The 11803-nt window shown below is 36.3% G+C and overlaps 2 protein-coding genes across 2 annotated transcripts; one reads left to right on the top strand and one right to left on the bottom strand.

Moving 5' to 3' along the window:
* Nucleotides 1-41: 41 nt before the first annotated feature.
* On the bottom strand, nt 42-5376 carry LOC113508676 (zinc finger protein 329-like). Its single transcript, XM_026891758.1, has 7 exons — nt 5231-5376; nt 4051-4155; nt 3031-3423; nt 2062-2270; nt 1413-1523; nt 476-679; nt 42-90 (listed from the first exon to the last, which is right to left on the bottom strand). The coding sequence occupies exons 1-7, from the start codon at nt 5342-5344 to the stop codon at nt 42-44; spliced, it is 1185 nt and encodes a 394-aa protein (XP_026747559.1). The 5' UTR covers nt 5345-5376.
* Nucleotides 5377-5700: 324 nt separating this feature from the next.
* Nucleotides 5701-11512, top strand: LOC113508981 (gastrula zinc finger protein XlCGF26.1-like). The gene is made up of 9 exons (XM_026892206.1): nt 5701-5897; nt 6211-6324; nt 6630-7130; nt 7636-7850; nt 8412-8516; nt 9111-9317; nt 10237-10348; nt 10739-10840; nt 11293-11512. Exons 1-9 carry the CDS (start codon nt 5769-5771, stop codon nt 11425-11427), a joined length of 1620 nt encoding a protein of 539 aa, XP_026748007.1. The 5' UTR covers nt 5701-5768; the 3' UTR covers nt 11428-11512.
* The last annotated feature ends 291 nt before the right edge of the window (nt 11513-11803 follow it).

The raw sequence follows: 11803 nt of genomic DNA, 5'->3' as shown, positions 1-11803 counted from the left end.
CTGCAGCGGTACTCACGCGTGTTTCGATATTACGTGATACTTCATAGATTCTCAGTCGAAAACTGTTTCGGACAATTCGGGCAGGGGAATCTGAAATGATATACTTTATTATCATAATCATCTTCTAAGCCATTTCCCAACTATGTTGGGGTCGGCTTCCAGTCTAATCGGATTCAGCTAAGTACCAGTGTTTTACAGAGCGACTGCTTATCTGATCTCCTCAACCCAGTTACCTGGGCAACACGGTACCCCTTAGTTAAACTGGTTGTAAGACTTTATAGCTTCTGACTACCTGTAACGACTATCAAATATGTAGGAATAGCAGCCAGGACAAAAAATTTAACGTGGCTTCCGAAACACGTAGGAACTCGTTATGACAAAGATGGTCACCCATCCACGGACCAACCGCATCAAGCCTAACTTAACTAGTGATCGATTCATTTGTGCAGTTAAAGCTTAGCCACAGTATACTCACGAATCCATATTCTTCACCGCATGCCGGGAAGATTCATTCAGATGTCGTATCAGACTCTTAGATGTCTTGTAGTAGGTGTGGCACTCGACGCAGTAGTGCGGCGACACCTTGCTGTGGACCGCTCTGTGCGCGCGCAGGTTCGAGCCCGTGTTGAACGAGCGGCCGCATGGTATGCATTTGAAGGGACGGTCGCCTGAGTGGACCCTGGTGAGGGATTTGAGCAGTGTTAGGAGGTTTTTAAGTAGAAACTACTGTTATAGTACAAATGGTAAAAAAGTTGATGACTTAAAATCTGTAATTTGTCGCTTTTATTGTTTTAAACTACCCTACTGGCTAATTATATTACTTATTAGTCTCTAAGTTAACACTTTTTTACTTATTTATCTCGGTGGCGGTTAATTAGATAAACTAGATGTTATTTTGTATTCTCATGTAAGTGGCTTTATTGTATTTTTTGGGAATAAAAGATTTAAACCATAAAAAAAATAATTGTCTATACTCAGATTAGTTGTTGGAAATAAAGATAAAGGTTAGGAAGTTAAAAAAAATGGAGATTACAGTTTTATAGTAGGTATACATCTTCTCTCCGTATTTGTAACATGTTTCATTACTGCCCCGCTCATATTAAACATAGCGTGAGGTATAACCTATTGTCTTTTTCAATACATTGATTATCGTTTCATATCAGTCAAGTTTTTCTGGAATTAACGCCTTCAAACAAACAATTCAAGTATTCAGCTTTATAATATTAGTAAAAAAATCGAAGATGTTTACAAACATTGGGAGAGTATCGTCTAAAAACACTGTCAATCTACAAATATCATTAAAAACAAAAGTCCCAAGTTGGGCGCCAGTCCCACGTTGTGCGCCACTAACACTGACCAAGAGCCACTAATTCAAACCAATGCCTAAATAAACATATTCATATAAAACTCACCTCAAATGTACAATCAAGTGTTGTTTACTCGAGAAGTTCTTGTCACAATGGTCGCAAGCGTACCTCTCGCGGCTGTGAACCTTCATGTGAATCTTGAGTTTATGTTCATCGCTATAAAAAAATATAGGTTTTAATATTAATATAAAATTATATTAAGGTTATTAGTAACTGGCTGTTGCCGGGCCCGCCCGATATAAATCGACATTTGACATAAAAATCTGTTTTGTTCGAAAGACAGATTCTAAAAAATATTGGATACGTATTTGACGTCGTCGTACGTGTGACGTCATTTGCCAGTACGATTTTTACTACTACCATACTTAAGTGCTTTTATCTTCCTCACTTTTTAATGATTTGAAGAAATGAAAAATACCAATGAGTCCAATATATTTAGGAAATCTGTCTAACAGACTAAACAGTTTACTACTATATTTAATCAAATAACCTATCCAGGATATAAACTATCTGTGTACCAAGTTTTGTCTAAATCCATTCAGTAGTTTTTTCGTCAAAGAATAACAAACATCCATACAAAAAACCCTTTAAAAGAGGATGTAAGCTAACCACTATACAAAAAAAAAACATCGCGACGTCACTTTTACTCGCCGACAACAGCTATTATCAAAATAATACCAACAAAAACGCTCACCGAAAGATCTTAGAGCAGTCTTTACAGGCGATGTGATTAACGATGGCGCCACAGGTACAGCGGTGCGCGATACACCGGGACCACCGTTTGAACTCCGCGGCACAAATCTGACATTTGAAGCGACGACGATGTTGTAACGTGTGCTGGCAGAGGACCTCGTGCGATCGGAAACGGACGCTGCACACTGGGCAAACGTATTTGCCTGTGAACTGAGAGAGTTTATTGTGTAAATAGCTGGTCTAGGGGCCGTTGTTAAGACATATGAAAATAAAAGAACAGATGTTGTCCGATTCTCAGACCTACCCAGAATGCCACAAGACATTCGTGACACCAGAATTTTATATATTGGTTGTTATAGTTTAATGGGTCTAGATATAGATACATGGACCACATATCAACTGCAACCAAGCCGCAAATTGCCGTCAAGCGCAGTTTTAATGCAGTTGAAACGCATGCAATAGAACTGCAAACATATTATGCAGCCCGATTGCAGTTGTGTCTACTGTACTAAAGTTAAAATGCAGTCCATCTGTCTAAAGCCTAAGTTTAAATTTCGGATACTTTTAACAAATTCTAGAACGTCACATATTCTTACTAATGATGAGATGTATGGCAAATTAAACGAGTAATTAAAATTGAAAATTTCTTCATTAATTTAGATAAACCGAAACCCAAGAGGTCAGTTTAGAGCAAAATTTTTTAAACGACTCCCGCAGTAAGGAATTTAATCCTTGTGTCGCGGAGGATTCACAAACATACAAATCACATGCACAAAGACACCCAGACTCAGGACAAGCATTCGTGGATCACACAAACGCTTGTCCTACGCGGGGATCGAACCCGCGACACGACGCGCACGATCTCAACCCCTCGGCTATCCGCTATTCAGGGCCACTACACAACCACCACACATAAAAAGCCGAGCACAACCAACTACTCCATACACACTAGAGCAGCAAAAAAACTTACCTCGGAATGACGAATCTTATGTTCAACAAAAACATCACTTTTCAAAAAACCCAGACCACAATGAGCACATTGGTACTCAAAATCTTTATATTTCTTCTTATTCTCTTCTATTTCCTTCATCTGATCTTCAAACTTCAAGTATATTATATCGAATTTCATCGCGTCAAAGTTGTATAATTTTTTTCTGTCTCTTAATTCCAATTCTGATGTATTTTCATTGTTATTATTTGATGTTTCAGTTACTTCAGCTGATTGTTCGTTATTTGTTTCTTGGATAGCATTGTCTGTGGTCTCTTGTGTGTTTTTATCTGTGGTTGGAGGTATGTCTATGGATGGGTGGTGGTAATAGTCCAATGCTGTTAATGGATTGGCGTCTGAGTAGTATGTAGCTGGCTGTAAAGGATTAAAATGACAAAAGGATTGATTTAAAATTGGGTATTCTCAGGGACTGTCAATATCTTAAAGTAAAAAGCTCTACTTGCTTCTATAGAGTTCTCTCTTTACTAGGGCTGTCCGATCATCTGTCACCAGGCTATACCGCATAAACTGTGTTATTGTTTATTAATCTATTGACGGTTAATGTTTTAATAATTAAAAGATAAATGATGAATTTACACAGCTCTTATATAACTATGCATCTGCATCACTAAAGTTACTATGAATACATTTTAGTTTTAATTTTTTATAGTAACTATTGTGAAGATTATTCATTATTAGCTTTTCGCCCGCATCGAGGTCGGTTATATCGCGTTTCCAAGAGAACTCTTTAAAAGTCCGGGATAAAAACTATCCTATGTTCTTCCTCAAGATCAACTCTATCTCTGTACCAAATTTCATTAAAATCAGTTCAGTGGTTTAGACGTGAAAGCGTAACAGATAGACAGACAGAGTTACTTTCGCATTTATAATATTAGTAGGGATTAAATGATTTAGACTGTTGAATCACGATTATTAATAATGATCAGCAAACCATATACATTTTAAGTACATTAATTAGCTAAAAATGATGGCAATCATTACCTTATGATGTCCTTTCCTTGCTTTGACGGCCAATGTTATAACATCGATTGACTTTTGTACCGCAGCCTTGCACCATTTGCAGAGCCATAGCTGCCTTTTAAACTCCTAAAATATTACAATAAGTTTAATAAAAAGATGGAAAACTTGGCGGTCGGAAAAGGAAAACGACGGAGGAGCTCGTGGCTAAGCTATAACCGCATAAGTGATTCGATCACAGGTTAAGCTAAGCTTGACGCGGTGGGTCCGTAGATGGGTGACCATCTTTGTCATAACGAGTTCCTCCGTGTTTCGGAACGCACGTAAAATTGTGGGTCCCGGCTGTTATTCCTACATCTGTGACAGTCGTTACAGGTAGTCAGAAGCTTGAAAAGTCTGACAGCCAGTCTAACCAGGGGTGTCGTGTTGCCCAGGTAACTGGGTTGAGGAGGTCAGATAGGCAGTCGCTCCTTGTAAAACACTGGTACTTAGCTGAAACCGGTTAGACTGGAAGCCGACCCCAACATAGTTGGGAAAAGGCTAGGCCAATGATGATAGAAGGGTTGTTAAAATATTTTGCCTGTTCTAATATATAAGAAGAATCTAAGGAAGGCCTTTGCCGTGCAGTGGGAAAGTAACGGCTGGAAAAAAATATATATATAGCACTACAAGGATAATGTCAATAAATAAATATGATCACTAGTGCTTTATTTAATATGTTTATGATGCGTAGGTTTAAGGCTTGGCTGAGGTAAGCAGAACACTTGCTAATAAAAGTCTTTGCCACCCATCCCATAATTTTATTAAATTGGTTTTCTAGTTCTGATATTTATTTTTAATTATTCGCTTGAATAGTATAAATCGCAATCACAGTGTTTTTTATGCTTTCTTAAAAAAAAATACTTAGATTTTTTTATCAATTATTTACGTTTTCTATTAATTCCTTTTTTATTATTATTATAACTCGAATACTTAGTCGTTTTTACACCAAGTGCACGATAATGTTATAATATTCGCATAGGCCAGATGACAAAATAAAAATTGCATAATATGCAATAAGCATACAGCATTAAAGTTATTTATTTATTTGATTTAAAAAGTTTAACTTAAAATGGGAGTTCTAATTAGAATCTAGAGGCATTTCTACACATTTAAGATAGTGAAGAGACAACAGACGCTTCAAAAATAAATGAAGTTAACTTACTTTTAAACTCATAAGTTGCATAAAAAACTTTGTAAAACATGATGAATCACTAATATCAGCACTCTCGTGTGTTGTGGAACAAATACAACACTGAAGAAAATATTTATCAGACATTTTAATTAATGAAATAAAAACCGATACATGATTTAAAATAAATCTGCGCTTTGTATACAAAATCGGTTGGTGGTACAGATAAAAAACTAATATTTTCAATTTAAATTTGACATTTCTTGAACTTGCATTCTAGATAGTCGTACCGATTTAATTTCCACGATCGATTAAAAAGCGATGCCAAATTCTTACTTTATTAATAGCCTTTGAAACAATATTTAAATCTCTAAATGTGTTCTTTACAATCTACATATCATATAATCGAATAAATCACAAGATTTTGTTTGAAAACATGTTTTTACGGTTTTTCCAAAAGCCAAGCTTTCAAATTCTGAAAAATCATCGGTTTTGTTGTTAATAAAAAAAACAAAGCGGTTGATTGAATTTGATTGTTTTTAAATGGAAATAATTGGATTTTTTTCGCAAAATGAATCGAAATAAACTCATGATAATGAGTGATAAACTAAATATATGTGTAACGTGTTTAAGCACTGATCGACGTTTAGTTCCCGTAAAAAAAATAGCATTCTTACTACAAGAAATTAATTTCATAGAGGTTAGTATAATGTTGTTGACAATTTGTTGTAAATAAACAAACTGAAATACAATGTATTGACCGACTTGTTTACGATTCCTATATTTTTTTCCTAATTCAGTTGCAAAGGGCAGAGAGAATTATCTGAAATTCTAAATAACATTTTTTTTTAATCCCACTTTCGGCAAGAGTCATCTTAGAGCTCTCATAAAAAAAAAAACATGGGAGATTATATAATTTTTCAATAAAAATAATAAACCGATAGAAGCGTCAAAAAAGGAAAGAAATACTTTTTGTTACTTCAAAGTAATTTTTATTTTCTATTATGTTGCAGTTGAATGTATTCTCTGGTGGCATTTGCTGGGAATGTCGCAGTATCATGCTAAAAGCCTGGACCCTTAAAAGACGGGCTCAGATAGCACAAGATTCATTATCACGGCTAACTGAGGTAGTTAATATTTTTAAACTATTTTTCTTCTTTATAAAAACAACTCCCACATCAAGGAATTTAATCTTTATGTCGCGAGGGGTAGTTTTCCGTAAAAAAATTTTGATACAGCAAGTTTTTGGAACCCGCCTACAACTCCTGTCCCATGTGAAGACCAAAACCTGGGACACGTCACTCACAGGAGCTTTGGCCACCTCAACCATTTGGCTAACCGTCCAGTCTCAAAATAACTTACTTTCAATGTTATTGTTACTTGTATGTAAATGTATAATATGTACTTACTACTAATACATTTGTATTCACAGCAACACAATCTCAAGCCACTTACTAGTCTAATATCAACAAAATTAGATCTTATCCATAATATAGAGTTCACACACAATTGTGATCCATTAACAAACTATGGTAGCCCAAAACTAGAAACAGAACTGATAAAAACTGAAATTGAAGACCTTGGAGATGACAACCTAGACTCATTCTCCGAAACTGATGAAAAAAATCTAGACATAGACTCAAAAACTCCCGAAATAGATACAAAAATTGAAAAGGTATATGTAGAAACGATAAAAAGTAGAAAAAAAGATATATCACTAAAGGCTAAAGTAAAAAAGAGTAAAATAGACGAAAGAGAAATCAGAGAGAAGTTTCTAGAAGTTGTTATAAGTGAAGAAGAGATGTTTAGAAGTAGAGAAGAGAAGAGAAGACATCCTAACTTCAAGAAGTTACCTTACAAGTGTGATAGTTGTGTGCTAGGGTTCACTAGGAAGGAGACTTGTGATTTACATCTGAAAAAAAAACATGATGAGGTAAGGACTGATCACCTAGTAACCGCCATTATTGAAGCTGTTAATAACACCAGCCTGTAACTGTCCCAATGCAGGCCTCTCATACAGAGAACCGAGTATTGATCACTATTCGTGTGAGCTGCCCCATGGTGGGCGCCAATACTGAAACTTGTAACACCAGTCTGTAACTGTACCACTGCAGAGCCCCAATTTCGCTATTTACACTCGCTGGTGAATGAATCTTATGAAAATTGGATTAAAATGACAATAAAATGAAATTCTTAGCATTTTGCCAACATCTGTTGCGTTAAAATTGACACTTTATTCCAATCCGCATTCATTCATCGGCAGTTGTAAAATAAATAGAGGAACTGTCGACTCTTCTACAGTAAATGAACATTGAATACGACGCTTGCAAGCTGCCCCACGGTGGGCGCCATTACCGAAGCTAAAAGTCCTTATTTACATTTTCTGATTAAATTCCGCCGCCCTATTAACTATATTATTATATATCATCCTGTTTCAGACAATCGGTGATCATCTCTGCGATGTATGCAGCATAAGATTTTCAAATAAATACGATTTAGACAAACATAGGAAGCGACATTTTATATGCTTCAGATGTAAATTATGTAGGTATGAAACGCGACAAGTGTTGACAGCTCTCAATCATTGCAAAATGAAACACAGTACTGATGAGCCAAATAGTATACACTGTGCTAAATGTGATGCGGTTTTCACGTAAGTATTTGATGGTTTAGTCAAGGATAAATCGGAATCGTGACATTGAGGGATCTCGAAAATATAAGGCTAGAATTGTGTAAACGATTGGCTGGAAAATCTTTTTCGCCAATTTTTTACCGTGGAAAACGTTGCTTGTCCTCGACTTAGATTTTAAATTATCTGCGTCAAAATCTCAACGGTCCCAGTCTGTGCACGATGTGTCGCGGTTTCAATACCCATAGCAAGCATTTAATGTTCATTTTGCGTTAATTTTATCGTTCAATGATTAGGATCCAAACATCATTAGTTATATGTTAAACATAGGTCCGAATGTAAGAACAAGTGCGCTCTGTTTTGCCTATACATATAGTTAAGATTAGTTTAGTTTAATATACTATATACTATTGCTAAATAAGTCCGTTAGTGCTTGTTCTAAATTTCGGTGTTGTTTGTGCATGTGATTTGAATATTGGTAAAACTCTTACTACACAAATTTCCATTAAACTAAAATAATTCCCAAAAAATGCCTGTAATTCATGTTTTTAATACGTGCCGTTATTTTGAAATTATTTTTTGCAGAACACCAAAAGAATTAGAAATTCACACACAATCGGAGCACACATTGGTATGTAACCAATGCGGAGTCACATTCAAATGGATGAACAGCCTGAGGCGGCACAAGGTGTAAGTATGTAACACCAGACTGTAACTGTCCCACTGCAGGCGTCTCATACAGAGAACAAGCATTGATCACCACGCTTGTGAGCCCCACGGTGGGGCGCCATTACCGAAGCTGTTTATAACACCAGCCCGTAACTGTCACACTGCAGAGAGCGAAGACTATATTTTTATAGTACCTCTCGTGAGGAAGATTCGTAATTAAATGATAAGCCCCTTCTCGTCAGCTTGACTGTCTTATTTTAGATTTATTTCCCCTATACATACTTGTTATATTCAATCATCAATGTTTCCACTTGTGAAAAACAAGAACTTAATTGAATTTGACCTCAAGCTTCTTATATTTTTTGAGACTTACACTGGTTAGCCAGTTTATAATCACTAGACGTTGCCAGCGGACCCGCCCGCTACAAAAATGATTCCTAAGTCTGTAAATACCTATGTCTAAATACTGGTTATAAACTATCTGTGTACCAAGTTTCATCTAAATTCGTTCAGTATCATTGCATAAAAGTGTAACAAACATCCATACATGCAAACTAACACGTTTTTAATATTAGTAGGATTGTAACCTTAAAACATTATTTTTTCTATTTCCAGCCGCATACACGGTGTTAAAAGAGAATTTATATGTGATATATGTACTAAGACTTTTAGTACTAAAACGCGTTTGGAATCTCATATGGTCAATCATAATGATACGATAGCAAAGAAGCTGGCTTATTGTGATATATGCAAAACTCAGTATAAAAATATCTATGTGTATAGAAACCATTTGAAGTACAGCGCTAATCATTCGGAGAGGGCGTAAGTATTTTTTTTATCTAGCCCACTGTGTTCCACTGCTGGGCAAAGGCCTCCCCCAAATCCTTCCACGACTCTCTATTCTGGGCCGCATGGAACCAGCCTGCGCGGTAAGTGTTAAGGTCGTCTCGCCACCGCTTCCTAGGTCGCCCAACGACGCTGCGTTCCAAAACTAGGATTATAGGCGTCGGCAACAAGGCTGCCAGGCTAAAATTTGATTGGGCGGGTCACGTCAGCCGCATGGAAAGCGATCATTGGGCCAAAGTCACCACACTTTGGGAGCTAACGGATGGACGGCGTCGTAACTATGTGATGTTATATTAATAAAACCGGTTAAGTGTCAGTTGGTCTTACGAAACTTAGGGTTCCGTGAAAATGAGCTGAAGAAAAACAAATTTGCACTAACATTGATTAGCTAGCATCGTAAGAACCGTTGAGTAACCAAGATTTTTTATTTAATTTTAATCGGATAGTCGTGACATAAAATAAATAAATAAATAAATGCGGACAACATCACATACATTGTTCTGAACCCAAAGTAAGTTGCTAAAGCACTTGTGTTTTGGAATTCAGAAACAACGAAGGTACCACAAACACCCAGACCCGAGACAATGTAGAAATGTGAATTTTTACATTGACCCGACCGGGGATCGAACCCGGGACCTCAGAGCTAGCGACACCTTGAAACCGGTGCGTACGCCGGTGGTATCTCCGTGGTCGAGTGGCGTACGCACCGGTTTCAAGGTGTCGCTAGCTCTGAGGTCCTGTGAGAAAAATACCTTTCTCAATAAACGGGCTACGTAATACTTTAATATTTTTTCAAATCGGACTAGTCGGTCCTAAGATTTAACGCGTTCAAACAAACTCTTCAGCTTTGTTATATTAGTATAGATTTGTTTCAATTTATTTTTATTTTTTTCAGGTTCGCCTGCACTGAATGTAATAATAAGTTTGCTTCAAAAGTATATCTTAAGAGGCACTACAATTTCTACCATTTACAAAAGTCACAATTTCACTGTGATATATGTAATAAGGTAATTAACAACAATTCAATTAATAAAAGAAAATAAAGTACAAAATATTTTAAATACATTTTACAAAAAATAAAACATTTTGAAAATAAAAATTACTTGTAGGTTTTTGTGCAGTGTCTGTCTATCGGTTTATATTAATAATCTCCCATGTTTTTTATGTACTGTCCTAAGAGAGAGTTTTCAGGTACCGAAGCCTTGCCATCCCACTGCTGGGGATAGGACTCCCCTTTCTAGTGCCAATTTCTACGGTCCTGTACCAGCATTACTAAAACTAAAGATAAATCATTGAGAATTGTCGTTTTTTGAAAGAGAAAAAATGGTGGGACTCCTCTTAATTGTCGTTTTCCTTTTGCCAGTTGAATTTGTTAAACTTACCCTTATCTTTCACAGCTGTTTATATCAGATTGGCGTCTCAAGAACCACAGACAGACTCGCCACGGGCTGAGCAGGTCGAGAGACCATACTTGCAATGTATGCGGAAAGAAATTCTATGTGAGTAAAGCGTTTTTATAAAAATTTACAACAAATGTATAGTCAACTGCCGGCTGTAAGAGCCACTCTAACCAAGGAAAGGGGGCAAAAAGACAAGAGGGCAAAACGCAACATGATTTTAGATTAGATATCGAGTTTTTCAGTTTCTCGGTCAGTGATTTTATCATAAAAACCTGTCATGTGCAAATCGGACTCGCGATACTGAGTTTCGTACAAATAGGCTTAGAAGATAATCGAATTGTTTCGGAGACAAATTTATTTGTAACTAGCTTTTCGCCCGCGTCAAGGGCGGATATATCGCGTTTCCAAGAGAACTCTTCAAAAGTCTGGGATAAAAACTATCCTATGTTCTTCTCCAGGTCAACTCTACCTCTGTACCAAATTTCATTAGAATCGGTTCAGTATTTTATAATATTAGTAAGGATACTAAATACTTATTCCAACCATTTCAGACGCTATCAACTCTTCGCGGCCACCAGCTGACACACTCCTCGCAGCGCTCCTACATGTGCGAAGACTGTGGACACACCTTCAAGCAAAGGCCTGCATTATACACACACGCCAGACTCTTACACAAAGCTAAATGAATAAGTAGAAGAAATACCACAAGATGGCCGAAATTTATTGGTACAAAATGGCGCTAGGTGCGTAGTGAGGAAAAAGAAATTTAAAAAGGAAAATGAAAATGAAGTGTTTTTCACATAAATAAATAAATTTATTTTTATGTAAAGGTTTTTTATTTATTATAAATCATGTATGTATACATTAACATGTATAAAATTGATTTTCTAACTATACTGCTAAATAATTGACCCTAGCCCGCTTAGTTGTCATTATTTATCAGTATAATATGATTAATATTTGTCAGGTTAATTTATAACCTATGACGTTAACCAATAAAATACCTTTCTATTGGTATAAGTTTCCAAAATCATTTTAACAGATACTGATATGATTAACGTC

The sequence above is a fragment of the Trichoplusia ni genome, chromosome 3, assembly GCF_003590095.1.
Source record: "Trichoplusia ni isolate ovarian cell line Hi5 chromosome 3, tn1, whole genome shotgun sequence".
Taxonomy (NCBI): domain Eukaryota; kingdom Metazoa; phylum Arthropoda; class Insecta; order Lepidoptera; family Noctuidae; genus Trichoplusia; species Trichoplusia ni.
Note: the sequence above shows the minus strand (reverse complement) of the source record. Positions and strands in the feature narration are given on the sequence as shown.

Coding starts and splice junctions, on each gene's coding strand:
- LOC113508676 (XM_026891758.1), bottom strand. CDS start 5,344: ATGTCTGATAAATATTTTCTTCAGTGTTGTATTTGTTCCACAACACAC. Junction 4,156..5,230: donor TGCAACTTATGAGTTTAAAA/GTAAGTTAACTT, acceptor GTAATATTTTAG/GAGTTTAAAAGGCAGCTATG. Junction 1,524..2,061: donor GACTGCTCTAAGATCTTTCG/GTGAGCGTTTTT, acceptor ATTTTTTTATAG/CGATGAACATAAACTCAAGA.
- LOC113508981 (XM_026892206.1), top strand. CDS start 5,769: ATGAATCGAAATAAACTCATGATAATGAGTGATAAACTAAATATATGT. Junction 5,898..6,210: donor AAGAAATTAATTTCATAGAG/GTTAGTATAATG, acceptor ATTATGTTGCAG/TTGAATGTATTCTCTGGTGG. Junction 7,851..8,411: donor AAATGTGATGCGGTTTTCAC/GTAAGTATTTGA, acceptor TATTTTTTGCAG/AACACCAAAAGAATTAGAAA.